This window comes from Notechis scutatus, chromosome Z (assembly GCF_049901735.1).
Source record: "Notechis scutatus isolate UNSWTSFEM ecotype Mainland chromosome Z, rNotScu1.2, whole genome shotgun sequence".
Taxonomy (NCBI): Eukaryota; Metazoa; Chordata; class Lepidosauria; order Squamata; family Elapidae; genus Notechis; species Notechis scutatus.
This window is the reverse complement of record NC_142025.1, coordinates 71,763,639-71,780,355: the sequence shown is the minus strand read 5'-3', so window position 1 is coordinate 71,780,355 and position 16,717 is coordinate 71,763,639. Positions and strand designations below refer to the sequence as shown.

The following is a 16,717-nucleotide window of genomic DNA, read 5'->3' as shown; positions in this document are numbered from 1 at the left end:
AAAACTTTAATCTATCTGAAGGGTTAATTGGCAAAACTGGCACATTAGTACTTGCCAGAGCTTTATGTACATATTTTAATTATTTGAGCAAAAATGATGTCATCTACTTAATTTTGATAAATGTTTTCTGGAAATTGTCTGGTGGTGCAAAATAATTGTTGGGGAACACATGAGGCCTATAGTTTGCCAATCCTTGAGCTAAACGGTTTAATAAATAAACACATGGACAGATTCAACCATAGTTCATAACACAAGGACAGATTCAACCATAGTTTCAATTGAGAAATTGTGAAATCCTAGATCAATTCAAGTCTAAAATGCCAAAGAATTTCTGAAGGCCTGGTATTCAGAGGAAAATCAACCATCAAAAGCCATATGGAGATAAACAATATCTAAATACCACTCAAAAGAGGAAACCAAAAGGAAACCAAAAGATCAAAACATCTCACTAGCAATCAATACCCATATGAACAGAGATTAACATGAATAGAATAGAATAGAATAGAATAGAATAGAATAGAATAGAATAGAATAGAATAGAATAGAATAGAATAGAATAGAATTCTTTATTGGCCAAGTGTGATTGGACACACAAGGAATTTGTCTTGGTGCAAATGCTTTCAGTGTGCATAAAAGAAAAGATACATTCATCAAGAGTCAGAATCATCAGGTACAACACTTAATAATAGTCATTACCATATGTGGTGGACTTGTGCGGAAGCTAAAAAATACTGGACTAAAATCCACATGTGCTTGGAAAAAATGACAAAAAACATATAGACTTGAAACCAGAGATATTTTTATTGGGAATTTTACCTGAAATATATAGTAAAGACTTGAAATACCTGATTGTAAATGTATTAACAGCGGCTAGGATTGTATTTGCTAAAAACTGGAAAAATGAGAAAATACCATCACAGGAGGAAATCATTAAGAAAATATTGGAATGTGCTGAAATGAGTAGATTGACATTTGAAATTAGAGAACAAGAGGATAAACAATTTTATAAAATTTTGGATCTATTCTATCAATGGTTAGACAATAAAATACAGTAATGAAATATGTAGACTCTTAGAAAATAAAGTATAAAGATGTACTTCTTTCTTATTATATCTACAAAATAAGTTTAGGATAGATTTGGGGTGATAATATGAACTGTTATAAAACAAACTAAGTAAATTATGATTATCTTGTAAAACATGAATGATTAAAAGTATAGTCAAATGATTAATAATGATACTAAGGTATTTAATTTTTGATTGAAAATACGAGATTATATGCAATGTAATTGTAATTGAGGACTAAGAAATGGAAGCACAAAACAATTTGTAAACCAACCGGCACACTGTATGTATACATATGGAAGATGGCTTGATGTTTTTGTTTTGTTTATGTTTGTTTTTAAAAACCAATAAAAATTTATTTTAAAAAAATAGTCATAGAGTACAATAAGCAATCAAATCATACTAGGAAACTCAATATAAATCATAAGGATACAATCAACAAAGTTACAGTCTTGGGGCGAGTGGATGATAAGGAGTGAAGAGAAGATTATCAATAATAGTAGCGCAGACTTTGCAAATAGTTGGACAGTTTAGCAGATTAATGGCGTTCGGGGGGAAAAAACTGTTCTTGTGTCTAGTTGTTCTGGTGTGCAGTGCTCTATAGCATTGTTGTGAGGGTAGGAGTTGAAAAAGTTTATGTCCGGGATGTGAGGGGTCTGTAAATATTTTCACAGCCCTCTTTTTGACAGTATACAGTATACAGGTCCTCCATTGAAGGCAGGTTGGTAGTAATTGTTTTTTCTTCAGTCCTAGATAAGGCACAAGAGTTTTATGATCAATTCATAGTAGCAGAAAAAAAATGTAGCAGCAAAGAACTAGAAAGCAGAAGTCAAGAGAAACAACAATAAAAAAAAGAGTTAGAGCAAGAAGAGTGAAGCAAAGAGGTGAAAGAGAGGGGATAAGAACAAGAGCACAGAGAGATAATAGGACAAATAGAAGACAGAGACAGACATATAGACAATAAAATGGAAGAAGAGATTAAGCTAATAACAAAAAATATCAATGGACTGAATTCCCCCATAAAAAGGAAACAAATATTTACAAATTTACAGAAACAAAAGGCGGATATAATATGTCTTCAAGAAGTACATATTAAGAAACAGCACAAGAATTATTTAGAACAAGTAAAATTAGAGAAACTTTACATCTCATTGGCTGACAAGAAAAGGAATAGCAGTGTATATCAAAGAAAGGCTAAAAGCAAAACAAATCTACTCGGATGATAATGGAAGAACACTAATGATTGAAATTAAAATACAACAAAAGCAAGTATTATTGGTAGTAATTTATGCCCCAAATGACAACCAAAAGAAATTTTATAGCAAACTACATGAAAAAAATAATAGAAACAGTACGGGAGAACATCTGCTTACTGGAGAACTTTAATGCAATGGTACACATCAATAAAGACTACATAAACAATAAAAAAATAAGAGGAAAATTTTGCCAAAACCATTTTTCGAGATGACTCATGAATTAAATCTGAGGGACAGTTGGAGAGAGCTAAATTTGAAAGAAAATAAATACACTTTCTATTCTAACCCCCATAAATCTAGGATTTATATGGTTTGGATGAACAGAGAAATAGGAAATAATATAGACTCAATAGAGATTATATCTAATACTTAAACCACAACCTTTTGAAAATAATTTGGAAAGGCCAAAAGAAAAAAAAATAGAAGATGGACACTGAATACACATAATTTTGAAAGAAAAAGAGTATACCCAACCAATTAAAAAAGAAATGGAAATATTTCTCAAAGAGAATAAGAATCAATACACACTACAAAATTTATGAGACACCACTAAAGCATACCTACGTGGAATAACGAAAGTGTATATAGCCCAAATAAAGAAAAATGGAAAAAAACATTTCATCACAGGAAGATGTAAAAGGAGCGTTGTCTTACCTGAACACTTCTTCTCAGCACGACGATGGAGAATCCACATATGGGGTAGATACATGTCTTTCTGCCCAGAGACTGAATCCTTCATTTTTTCACCATGCCCCTCTGTCAACTGTCACTTTCCCGGTTCATAACGAAGGCATAGGTATCCGAAGGACTCTTTGGTGGCATTGGCTCTTCCTGTCCTGGATGAGGGACCTGATTGCCTCCAAGGGGGAAGTGGATTCTCCATCACCGTGCTAAGAAGAAGTGTTCAGGTAAGACAATGCTCTTTCTCCAGCACGTCAATTGGAGAATCCACACATGGGACATACCAAAGCCTGGCTATCCCTATGGGCGGGAATTGGTCAGGTCTTGAGTCCCCCTATCAACATGAACTCGCTGAAGCACCCTCCTGCCAAAGGCCTGGATGGCGTGGATGTCCAATAAGTGTTGATTTGCCATGTTCATCAGATTCCTCTTGGTGGAGTTCTTGGAGATGGAGCGACGGATAAAGTGCCTCAGAAGCATGGAGAGAAATTCTAGGATGTGGCCAAATCTTAATGTGTTGAGAACCCACAAGTCAGTGGTGGTCTTTTCCCGTTGGGATGTAAATAGGGCTAGGTGCCCTCCAATGGGAGAAGGGTCCTGGTAGTCACTTGGGAATGGTGAAAGGGGCGACCCCTGCGCCATGAAAGGGCTGCTTGGACTTGGGTTGCTGCCTGTACCTGTACCTAAGCCCCAATCTGTCCTGTTGATGGTCAGATCTAAAGGGGAAAGGTCATTGGAATTGTGACTGGTCATTGCTGATGTCCACTGGGCGAAAGGAGAAATGAGATATGGTACTACCCATCTGTCAGCCCTTCTGGTGACTGAAGCCAGGACTTTGCATTTGTCCTTATTTTCTGTGAGGAAGAGATTCAGAGCTTCCCCAAACAGTGAGGAACCCCTATACGGGGCTGAAGCTAATCTCCACTTAGTTTTGGCATCTTCCTGCCATTGGCAAAGCCATAATAAATGGCAGGAGGTGATGTTGGAGGAGAACTGGGCAGCATGTAGGGAGGAGTTGGCCAAAAATTCAGCAGCTGCCACCAACTTGTTGATATCTTGATGTATTCAGGTCTCCTCTGGAGGGACTCTTGCTTGCAACTAGCAAAAAAAGGAGGTGGATGTCGCTGCCTTTACTGCCCAGGCACTAGCAAGAGGGGAATTAAATTTCTGCCTTATCTTCCGCCTTCAGGGCTTCTGCAATGCCCACAGATATTGCTGAGGAGAAGACCAGAGAAGCCAGGGCAGCTTTAGGACATCAGGTAAAGAGGAGCCATGTTGAAAAATCACCTGTCATTCCCTCCTGGGTTAGGAGAGGAGCCAGGCTGGCTCTACTGCCTCTTAACCACATCCAAGAAAAGTTTGGGGCAGGGGATGTCCTCCTGCATTATGTTGGGTTCAGAGAACACCACGTTGTTAGGCCCTTGGGGCTCCATTGGTACAACAGGTGCACTGGGTGTAGTTCCTATTTGGACTACAGCCCTGGCTTTGTGAAGAAGAGATTTGAATAACACTGGACAGAAGAGTCCAGTGAACGGTGGGGGATCAGGGAGGTCCTGGTAATCATCTGAGAACCCCTGTTCCCTCTGGTCCTCATCCTCTATTACAGATGCTCTACTTCTACTGGACTGGGAGGGAGATACCGACCTTTGCTCCTGCCCCCCTCCCACAGGAAGCTGGAAGTGATGGGACAGCTGTTGGGGAGGTTCAGAAGTTATGGATGGAGGGTATCTTCTGAGCTGTAAGGTAGAGGCTACCCCATGGGAAATTGCCTGTGAGATGAGGGATTTAAGTTCCTCAGACAGAGGAAGCCCCACTGCAGTGAGAGTAAAGGTAGCTACTGGAGCAAATTCCCTATCCCTGACCTGAGGTTCAGTCAACTCTGTTGCTAGGCAGGCAAAGGGAAATTGCTAAACATCCTCCTGAATGACTGGAATGGGGAATTCTAACTGATCACTCTCACCCTCTGGTGACCAGTTCACTGGAATTGCAACATTGGATTGTTGAGGGTGGGAGATGGCAGTTGCTGTCTGAGGAGGGAGGGAAATATTTTGCTGCTAAGCTCTCTTCTCAGCTCTGGAGAGTTGCTTCTCCAGAGCCTTCTGTCTCCTGTTGGCATCCTTCTCTTAGCCCTTGAAGGCTTCCTGGAGTAGATGGCCTTCACTTTGTTCTTTTCAGCAGCACCTTGGCTAGCTGACCTAGCTCTTCTGGAGCTGGTCTTCCTAGGCTGAGCCAAAGTAGAAGTTCCCTGGTCTACCATACTGTCTGCTGACAGGAGTTGTTCAGCCATCTTATCAGCCTTATTTCAGCAGGGCGATGCGACCATGCTCTGCTTACTGACTGCTGCTGCTGCGAACAGTTGAGCTGTGGTGGCAGGACTAATGGACTGGGATAGCCAGCACACACACTCATTCCTATTCTCAATCAGGCAGTCCAAAAACAAAGGCTGCTAATGCAGGCTGAGTCTTTGCAGCAGCCTGAGCCTTTAAAACACAAGCCACTAAGCCGCAAAGTTAATTATAGGCTTGACAGCTGAAACTCGGCTGTGAAGCAGAAGCAGCTTTGGATGGAAGACTTGTATAGACAGGATAAATAGAGAAGGAGAAGATTTATCAAAATCTAAAAGAGAAAGGTTTACCTTTGTTAGGGATATACACCCTAGCAGAACCTGCACGGAAGTCAGGCAGGCAGGCAAATATGTGAGATAAACGTTGTTGTAGCTTACACTCAGTAAAACAGATACACCGTGCTAGTTAAATAGTTTATTCCAGTAAGATTTATAGCATAGTCAAACAGTCCATATATCATACATTAGTTCAGTCCGTCCAGGGATTAATCAGTTGCAAAGTCCAGTGTCGAAAAAGAGGTCATTAAACTTACAAATATCAGTCCAGTAATATATCTCTTCGCAGTAGAGATATGAAGAAGTAAAAACTTCTTTTCTTCCTTCAGCAACAGCAAAGAACACGCAGTTAACAATCCATCATCGTCAGCAAGCAAACCAGTAAGCCAGCAATCAATCAAGTTCTCTTGCTCCCTCTTATGGCGATTTACAGCCTCACCCAAAATTACATGCTTTACAGTTAAAGTGACACACACTTAAACTCACTATCATAGTTTATATATATTATTTTACCCAAACTACGTTAGGTAACCTATGTTATTCCTAACAACCTCCAGTAACAGAAGATAGAAGAGAAATCTTGAACAAGAAATAACCCACACAGGACTGAAAAAAGCAGTGTACAAGCAGAAAAGTAATAAAACCCCGGGAAACTTTATAAGACCATGTATGAAATAATGGAACCTTCGATGTTGGAAGTATATAATGAGGTATTGCTAGAAGCAAAACTGCTGAAACTGTGGGCTGAGGCTAAATTACCCTAATACGCAAAGAAGATACTGACCACCAACAAATCCAAAATTGCAGTCCTATTTCGTTGCTAGATGCCGACTATAAAATATTTATGACAACAGTGTCAGAAAGAATGAAAAAGCTATTAAACAAAATAATACATATAGACCAAAATGGATTTCTACTGAAAAGCAAATTAGAAATAATACTATGATAGTAACAAATGTACTAGAATACTATGAAGCACACCCAGAGAAACAAGTGGCACTGATTTTCTTAGATGCGCAAAAAGCCTTCAATAATTTGATTTGGGACTTCTTTATTCAACAAACAAAAGACATGAATTTTGGGCCAAATTTTGAAAGAATGATAGCAGCAGTATATTCCATGCAGAAGGCTAGTATGATAATAAATGGTGATTTTACAGAAAGGTTCAACATAACTGAGGGAATAAAATAGGGATATCCGTTGTCACCTCTAATTTTTATCCTTTCAATAGAAGTCTTATTAGTGCAGATTAGACAAAAAAACAGGAAGCAAGATAAAAATGAAGAATATAAAATGCAGGCATTCACAGATGACTTGGTATTCTTTATAGAAGACCCGATTGATTTGGGAATGATACTATTAAAAAAATAGAAATATTTGGCAAAGTAGCAGGCCTCAAAATTAACAAAGATAAGATATTCATTAAAGATATTACCAAAGATATTAGTTAAAAATCTCAGAGATAATCAGAAAAGAGAATTGGAAGAGAAAACTGAATTGCAAATCACAAAAAAAGTTAAATATTTAGGAATATGGCTGATAGCAAGATGCTCATCAATAAAGGAGGATAACTATAATAAGCCAATGCAACAAAGAAAGAAATATTTGGAAACATGGGGGAAACTTCAATTATCATTGGTAGCAGTGGTGGGATTCAAATTTTTTTACTACTGGTTCTGTGGGTGTGGCTTGGTAGTCATATGTCTGGGTGGGCATGCTTGGTGGCCATGTGACTGTGTGGGCGTGGCCAACTCAATGTCACTCATGTCAAGGTGTGCCTTGCCTGGCCCTTCCACTCCCAGCTTCAATGTATTTATAGACGGGGGGGCAGTGTATTTTCCAAAGCACTAGAAGGCAAACAAGAAGCAATGTATGGAAACTGAACAAACAGAAGCAACCTAAAACTAAGGAGAACCAGTAGACCTGCTTGTCTCCAGAAATTCTGGATGCTCAATCACTGGAAGTTTTTAAGAAAAGACTGGGCAGCCATTTCTCTGAAATGGTATAGGGTTCCCCCCAAGGCCCCTTCTAAGTGTTATTTTGTTTTTCTGACACCTTTCCCAAGACCTCTACTCAGAGTTTGCCATCCTCAGTTTTCCTGCCTGAGCAGGGGCTGGACTAGAAGATCTCCAAAGTCCCTTTCAACTCTGTTCAACATACATGTATTTATGCTCTGGACTATAGACATTGAATGCATGTATTGTAAATCCTGAAAAATACCTGGGCAAAAGAAAGGCAGTAAAATTACTCTAGGTGTAGTTTGCATAACTGATTTGCTTATAGTTGTATTTATAAATTAAATCAAGATTCAAGGGGTGACTTTACCACAGTAGCCAAATTAAGACAGTTAATTCAGGATCTGGCCAAGCAAGGGCTTTCTACAGCACTGCCTGACGGGCCTGCAACCTTGGTGCCAGTGTCCGCTGCAGAGAAAGGCTCCAGTTCTTTCTAACCGAGTTTTCATGTTAGTCTTTCCTTGTTTCTTTTCTCCAGGGGTAGAGGGCTCAAGAAGGGGATTGGAATCGGTCTCCACTTCTGCAGCTCTCCATCAGGCTCTTCTTTCCCCCTCACTTTCTGCCAGGGAGAGGACCCCGCCCCCTAGGCTGCCCTGCTAGATGCCTGATCCCACTGGGGCTGCCCCAATTGGCAAACTCTGTGCTGAAGCAACGGTGCACGTGCCCATAAAGAGGGCTCCGAGTGCCACCTCTGGCATGTGTGCCATAGTTCGCCACCACTGCTCTACTCCAATCTATATCTGGCAAGCAGCATTTTTGTTCTCAGAGAAGCTGGCTGAAAAAGATATGCCCCAAAATCCAAGCTTGGATTTTGGAATGGACTTTTTTCAGTCAGCCCAGGAGTTAGCCAGGTGGTAATTGCTTGCAATCTTCCCTGCCGGCTTCCTATTGACTTTTTTCTGGGGAAGTCAGTAGGGAAGATTGTATATGATGATCAGATAATTGCAGAGTGCTTGGCAATTTGTCGTAAGTGAAAATTGGGAGTGACTGTAACAACCATAAGTTCAGGCGCTGGTTTCAGCACCATTCTGAACAGTTGGTGAACAAATGGTTGTTAAGCAAAGCCTATCTATATACCAATACATACATTATATGTATCCATATATAATGGATTCATAAATACCATAAAATAAATACAAATGTATCTATTAATCAAACAATTAACCTGCAATCTATTTGCTGAGGATTAAATGCATCCACAATAATGTATTATCTAACTCAGATAACACACAAAATATAGCTATCATGCAAGTAAAAGAAAAATTTTATATTATGTCCAGGAAGAAGCAATCAAAAATTTAAAAAATACTGTAAAAATAAAATACAGAGCCTTGTGGCAAATCATTTCAAAAATTTCAGATTTATATGATGATAGTTTTAATACACATTTTTTACCAGTATTTTGCAAGCAGTGCTGTACATCTCCTTGTTTTCTCAACAAAATCTATTTATGCCAGACTCTCACTTTCCTTTCATACAGGCTTCATTACTTTTGTTATTAGCTGTGTATTTAACATAACTACCCATTTAATTTTTTAACAATTTGGGATCATGGTATTATATAAATGAAAAACATGTTATAGAGCAGCTGCTATAATATAATATTCCTTTTAAACGATGTCCCAGGAATCCTCAATTTACTGCATTTTCAAAGGGAGTATTCACTCAGGCTTTATTTTATTAAAACTCTGCAAATCAGATATGAATTAATATAAGATGATTAACTATGAATTTAAAAAACTGAAACTAAAAACATTTAAAGATAATTTTCCTCATTTAGCCTCGGTGGTGCAGTGGTTAGAGTGCTGAAATGCAGGCCACTTCTGCTGACTATTGGCTGTTCAAATCCCACCAGGCTCAAGGTTGACTCAGCTTTCCATCCTTCCAAGCTGGGTAAAATGAGGACCTAGATTGTTGGGGGCAATATACTGACTCTGCAAACCACTTAGATAGGGTTGTAAAGCATTATAAAGTGGTATATAAGTGTAAGGGCTATTGCTATTTGCAAAAACAAAATTTCTCCATAAAAACACAAACTTAAAAAAGTGATTTGAATAATTGTATTAACATTTGGTGTACTTTGGGAATTGGTATGAGCTTATATATATTTTCCCTAGAACAATCCTATGAAAGACAAACATAGGTTTAAAATGAGCTTCCATAGGTATGGGTGGAACCCTAAGTTTAACAACTGCAGTATACTTTATCACAATGTAATATATAGCTATTTAACTGAGGAATGTAGTTTTGCAAAACTGTAATTAAAATACAGATATATCTATGTATTTATTAAATTTATATGCTTCAGATTTATAACTTTAAAACATCTTTGAATCTGGAATATAAAATCTTTTTTTTAACTGAGCACTGTATATTTTCTGTAAGTGACTATGGTTTGTATATTAATAGTAAGAATAACTTTAATTCAATTTTCTCCTTTCTTTCTTTCTTTCTTTCTTTTTTCTTTCTTCTTTCTTTCTTTCTTTCTTTCTTTCTTTCTTTCTTTCTTTCTTTCTTTCTTTCTTTTCTTTCTTTCTTTCTTTCTATTATTTATTTATTTATTTTTCCCTTTCAAATTGTACCAAATTCAAGTTGTGAAATAATGTGTCATTTTTATTACCTCTACTTCCATCTGGAAAACTGACATATTAATGTTTTATTTTGTTGTTACTGCAATATTAAGTTTGTTTGAAATTATCAGTAACAGAGTTTCCATTCAATTTATTTGTAAAGAAGTAAAAGCAATGTACTTTCAATTTACTAATCAATGAAATTCTTGCTATTTTAGATTTAAATACTTCTAATGTTGATATTATAAATCATCAAAACTAACCCATACATTTAAGATGTCACACTATGGTAATTATTAAATATCAAGCTATAAATTATAACTAATAAATCACAATATCTAATTCTATACTCACCATTGAAAACGTACGTTACAATTGGGAAGGCAGGGCTAGCTGTCAGCGCAAATGGCTGTGTGAGCAGAGAGCTCCACGGAGGCACAGCTGAGTTCTGACCAGGATAGGGACAGGGAAGAAGCCACCATCCCACACTTTTTCCACAACCTCTACCCCCACAAATCAAAGATCAATTGAGGATATGTTACACAAAGAGAGGTCCAACTCATTTAAAGACCTTCAGGCCATGCTGCAATCAATGCAGGAAACAATGGTTAGAAATCATGATGAGTTGGAAAAAGGAAACAGGAAAAGTGAGAAATGACACCTGGGAACTAAAAGAAAAAATAAAGATGGATGAAAAATTTGAAAACTTTTAAGAACAGATTTTCAAAAATGAATAGAAGTTGCAAGAGACAGAAGACAGAATGGTGAAGGAAGAGAAAAGAGTGGATAAGCTGAGTGTGAAACTGATGCAGGGAAATAAGAACTGGAATTGACACTACCCATGTTGGAATCAGAGAAAGCGGCACATTTCTTGCAGTTTCAAAATATGAAAGAAGAAAAGGGAAAGGACCTACCAGATCTGATGGCAGATCTGATGGCAAAGGCATCAGGTATAGAAAAAGATGAGATGTCCAATGAGATAGATGAAACATACAGAATCCAAATGAACTACGCAAGAAGGAATAACCTCCCAAAGGAACTGCATGTGAGGCTTGTCAAAAAATCGATCAGGGATGAAATATTAAACAGAACAAGAGACGAGCCGATAATATATAAAGGAAAGCAACTGACAGTTTTAAAGCAGGTACCTAGAAGAATTATAGAACTAGGATGATCATATCAATTTCTGACATCATTGCTAAATAAACATGACATCAACTTCAGGTGGCTGATGCCAGAGAGCATTCTGGTGACTTGGAGAGGCAAGAGATTCAGAATAGATACAGTTGAACAAGTGGAAGAATTATACAACCAGCTTTTTGGCAAAGAGGAAGAAAAAGAAGAGAGAGAGGTATTAGAGGCAAGGGTCCAAGAAACAAGGATAAGGGCAGAAAAGGAACCCCAACTAAAGGAGAGAGGAAAAGAAAAAGAAGTTGAACCAGAGAGTAAAGAAGAAGAACCCAAAGAAGTGAGAGAGACAAGAATAACAAGAAGCACAAGACCTCAAAGTAAGTAGAAATATGTACAGCTGTGTAAAAAGTCCTGCACACTTTCAGTGTTAAGCTGTATTTACATGTTTAATCAACTTTTCACTCATAGACACAAAATTAGTACTTTGATAAAAATTTCTGTAGTCGGATTGAGGTGCATAATTTTTATTAACATAATCAAAGTCTTTTAAAGTTTTTGAGTGAGTTTATGTGTTAAAACAAACACAGCTTGCATTTTTGAGAATGTTAGGATCAAAAGTAGCCAATCAGCAGCAAGCTTTGGCTGACCAATCAAAATGCACAGAGGCTAAATCTATGAGCCAATCAACGTTGTCATACTCTCTGACTATAAATAGGCATGAAAAGCATCGAGAAATTTAATTTAGCTCTGGCTGCGGGCAAGGATGAAGGCCTTTGCTTTCACCAGTACTGAACAATGGCATTGCATCATTGTGCTTCACGAAGAGAATTACTCCTGTACAGAAATAGCCAAGAGAGTGAAATGCTATCGCACCACAGTGAGCAGAGTGGTTGAAAAATACCAAATAACTGATTCAGTTGATGACAGGCTCCGCTCTGGAAGACCAAGAAAGTCAACAAAACGGCAAGATTGGGCTCTGCAACGCATTTCAATGGCTGACAGGAAGCTCACCTCACCTCAGATTACAAGAATTTGGGGTGAAACATATGATGTAAAAATGTGCACAAGCACAGTCGTCACAGACTGCTTGCCAGAGGGCTCAATGGCTGCAGGGCTCGAAGTAAACCTTTGCTCACAGACGCTCAGTACTCTCGTCAATGTTATATGGAAACCCCCTATTTGGATCTCCACATTAGAAGCACTAGTACACCTAAATTTGATAAATTTGGAGAAAATTGTCACCAATAAGAGACATACTAAATGAACAAGGAGAACTGAGAACTAGATTAGAACTGAAAACACAAGGGGTAAATTTGGAATGGTGGTCCTATTTACAGACGAGATATACACAGGATAAGAAAACATGGGGCATTAAACAAAGATTTAACAAAATCGAATAAACTGCTGATTGGGACTGATGACAAGTGAATTAAAATGCTATATAAATATCTATTAGAATACAAATTAGAAGAAGAACATGTCAAATAAACAATGGTGGCATGGGCAAAAAAATTTAGACACAATATTGAACTGGTTAAATGGGAGAATCTCTGGACAAATAATAGGAAATTAACAATGGCCACAGCCTATAAGAAAAACCTTTACAAGATGTTTTATAGATGGCACCTCCATACAGCAAGGCTTGCCAAAATGTATAAAAACTTATCCCCAGAATGCTGGAAATGTAAGGAACTGTCAAGTACATTCTACCACATGTGATGGACATGTAAATTTTAAAAAAAAATCCTGGAGATTGATACAAACTTGGGTAGAACAAATGGTGGGAGAATATATCCTGTTTAAACCAGAATTATTTCTCCTGGGACTAATGATAGAAGAGTATAGGAAAGATACAGCATATTTAATCATACATGTTTTGACAGTGGCAATGATATATGTGCAGTATTGTAAAAATGAAACCATATTACCACAAAGACAAATAAAGAAAATAATGGCTTGTGCAGAATCAGATAGGTTAATCTTAAAATTGAAGAATAAAGAATTCAAGAATCAGCTTACTATGAAACATGGTATAAGTTTTATCAGTGGCTACAAAAAAAGGGAAGGTTGGGGGAAAAACAGACAGAATGAATAGAACCAAAAAGCAAATACTGTATCAATAATGTGAAAGTTAATGGTTTAGTAATATCTTTGTGTGTATGGTATATGTAATGCCAAAACAGCAGCCCCATTGTATATTTACAGTTGTAAACAATAAAAAAAATATTATAAAAAAAGAAAGAAAACATACATTACAATTTTGTGCAATATGAACTCAGCCTATTCACCAATACTAATGGCAATTACTTAGATATACTATAATATAGTAAAAATTACTTATACTACAGTATAATAAAACAACTTATTGTCATCTTTCTATATATAATTTTAACTTTTCTATAACTGTAACATGAATGCCTACTTGCTATAATGTTAAAATCTATCTCATACAAATAATGTATGAATGTATAGATTAAGTTAAAATTCTAATAGCAAAATAGGATCATTTCATGGCCAATAAATAAAGTCAATCTGTTCTCAAGCTTTATGTGAAGCTGAAGGTCAGCCAGCCATTTAATTCTGATATATTCTTACAGATCCTGGTTTCCTAGATATTGTACTATGATGAAATATTGAATGGCTATTTCGGCAGTTGTTTTAATAAGTCTACCATATGCTTTCAAAATTTCACATGTGCCCTAGGACTAAGAAAGCTGTATCTGCACTAATCTCTGACTAGTTTTGTGAGTATAGAAAAATCATTTTTCCAATTGTATATATAATTGTGAACTGTCACTTAAATTTCCACAAGAATATTAAATATTGTACAGCAATTTAATAAGTATGCTCTGTAAAATTTAAGTTGTTCCATGAAACTGACTGTAGATTCATTTGAAGTTCAAATATATGATCACTGTAATTTGCTACATTATGTATGCCATTTCCAGTATCAAAGATCATTTTACCTTTATTTATGCTTTTATTTATGCCATTTTCTGTTAAGTAGTAGTTTAAGTTCGTTTAATACATCCAAAAATAGCATATTAGTTAGCAAATCAGATAAAATGAAGTATTTTATTAGAACATACATATATAATTAAATAACCTCTGTACACAAAAAACCATGCATAGAAATATTGTCTATGAGTAGCTTCATAAATTTAAAAAAAGAATGTTGCTATATTAAACATAACATTTAAACAAACCAAAGCCAGAGTTTGATCCAACAAATAAATTTTTAAAATGCCATGCTGGTTGTATTTATTTCTTCTGACTCAGATTAAACCCTCTCAAGCTTGTCTCTTACCTTTAGCCCTTTAATTTACAAGAGTCTTGGGTCCATAGGCATTAATGACGAGACAACTGCTGAAGGCCTGAACAAAGTCTGAATCACTAAATAACCTTAGACTTGATTATTTAAAGCAAATGAGAGAAAAGTTCCTGATCATCCTGATATAGTTTCTGACATCACAGTTTTAGAGATGCCTCTGACAGAAATATCCAGTTAAGACAGAAAAATATACCATATACAGCAATCTTTTTATATTAGATCACATATGAATGATGCCTTTTTCTATACATAAAACTTAAATCATCTCCATTTAAGACTAAAGATAACAGTTTATTTTTCTACTTGAAAAATGCTTAATATTTTACACTCAATCACAGAAATATAAAAGTTTGTGAGAGCCCCACTGCATTTTACTTCAGATAAACAAATGAAATGGTTACTTTGACAAAAAAGCATCCATATTGTATCATAGAGAATTCATTACCTGAATTTCCTTTAAGATGATTTTTTCAGGAATGGAATCTATGATACTTTTATAGGCCAGTCTCAAGTTTACCCTATTCTATATTTCACACTGTTCATATGGGTTGGAGAGATAAAATTGCCAATGTAAACAGTAACAACTCTCAGCTATTTAGGTTTATGAAAGATTGAAAACAAACATGCTGAAAGGGTTTCCCATCCTCTCTTGTTTATTTCCCCACAGCTCCATCAAAATTATGACCCAGAATAGTTAAAAAGGAAAGGTTTGATTTGTTTGGCTCACTCATAAACGACAATTCCACATTTCTGTAACAATTTGGAATGTATTTCCTTTGCAATCTGATTATTTGCTTGAGTAGCAAAGTGAGCATAAATTAGATAATGATTAATTTGGACTATAATCCTCATAGCCCCAGTGAGCATCAACCAGGCTAAGCGGGGATCATAATACTGGTGAGATTTTCTTTACTTACTAGCAAATATTATCACCGGAAACCACAGCAACTATTTATAGTACATACTTGTCTGCATATACAGCCTTGTATATGCCTTGTTCACCTTTACGGACTTCTCAAGATAAAGAACACCTAAGTTTGGGTGTTCCAGCCCTGGACACAAGGCTGAATTAGGGACAGTAAGGAAAAGCCGAGGAAAAGTTGTGTAAAAATTAGATGTGGGTTGCTAGTGGTTTGAAGAAAAGCACACTTAGTGTCCAAAGGGGATTGGGTCCAGGCACAATTTTGGTCTCCCCGAATACTTTTGTAGGTTTTTTGTAAGGTTTTTCTCGCTTTTTCCACTGCCCGTCCCTCATCGTTTTTTCTCATTCCTCTCTCGAGGTCTCCCCGCTTTTGCTACGTCTCGAGAAGACTCCAATGCCATATGGTCATTTGGACTCAAACCCAGCACATCTCCGGAAAAAAAAAAAAAAGAATGCGGAGGCAAAAGGGCGCCCTCCGTATCGTCCGCGTCTCTCCCCTGCCCGACTTACCTGCCGAGTTCGCGGCCGAGGCTGAGGGTATAGCGGGCCTCGAAGGGCTCGGTGAGAAGGGGCATCTGAATCTCAGTCAGGAGTCCGCTGCGCTGCTGTGGACAAGGCACTTGGCTATTGCGGGAAGACCGCGGCGGCGGCGGCGGCGGCTTTTGGTCCGGACTCATGGCTAGTTAAAGTCCGAGAAGGCGGCGAGGAGAGCAGCTCCCGCGGCTTCTCTTTTTCTTTTACCTCCCTTTCGCTGCCAAGCCAAAGCACCCGCCTCGCTTCGCGTTTCACTTTCGAAGTAGCAGCGATGAGCAGGTGACAGTAGCTCTGGGAAGAGCAACAGCAACAGCAACAGCAGAGAACCGCGAACAATTGCCACGCCCTCCCGCGGACTCCTCCTCTCCTTGCTACAACTGACACCGCCCAAACGCCTTACCTGCAGGGAAGAAAAAGGAGGGCGGGACGTGCTGCGAGTGACGTCGGAGCCGTAACCGTACTGACACTACAGGCCGGTGGCCAGACATCGCCACCTAGCGATGTAGTGCCAAAAAATTCGACAGCTGCACGGAAGACCGAACTACCATACTGCACAACATGCATGTGTACAAAAACGCAACTAATCTTCAACC

At 37.7% G+C, this 16,717-nt stretch overlaps 1 protein-coding gene across 1 annotated transcript in view; it reads right to left on the bottom strand.

Annotated features, from left to right (window-relative positions):
• Positions 1 to 16,465, bottom strand: part of STK17A (serine/threonine kinase 17a) — a 31,460-nt gene extending 14,995 nt beyond the window's left edge. The window contains exon 1 of the mRNA XM_026682834.2: positions 16,101 to 16,465. Within this exon, the coding sequence (XP_026538619.1) occupies positions 16,101 to 16,267 (167 nt within the window). The 5' untranslated portion in view covers positions 16,268 to 16,465. The remainder of the gene's footprint in view (positions 1 to 16,100) is intronic.
• Between the last annotated feature and the right edge of the window lie 252 nt (positions 16,466 to 16,717).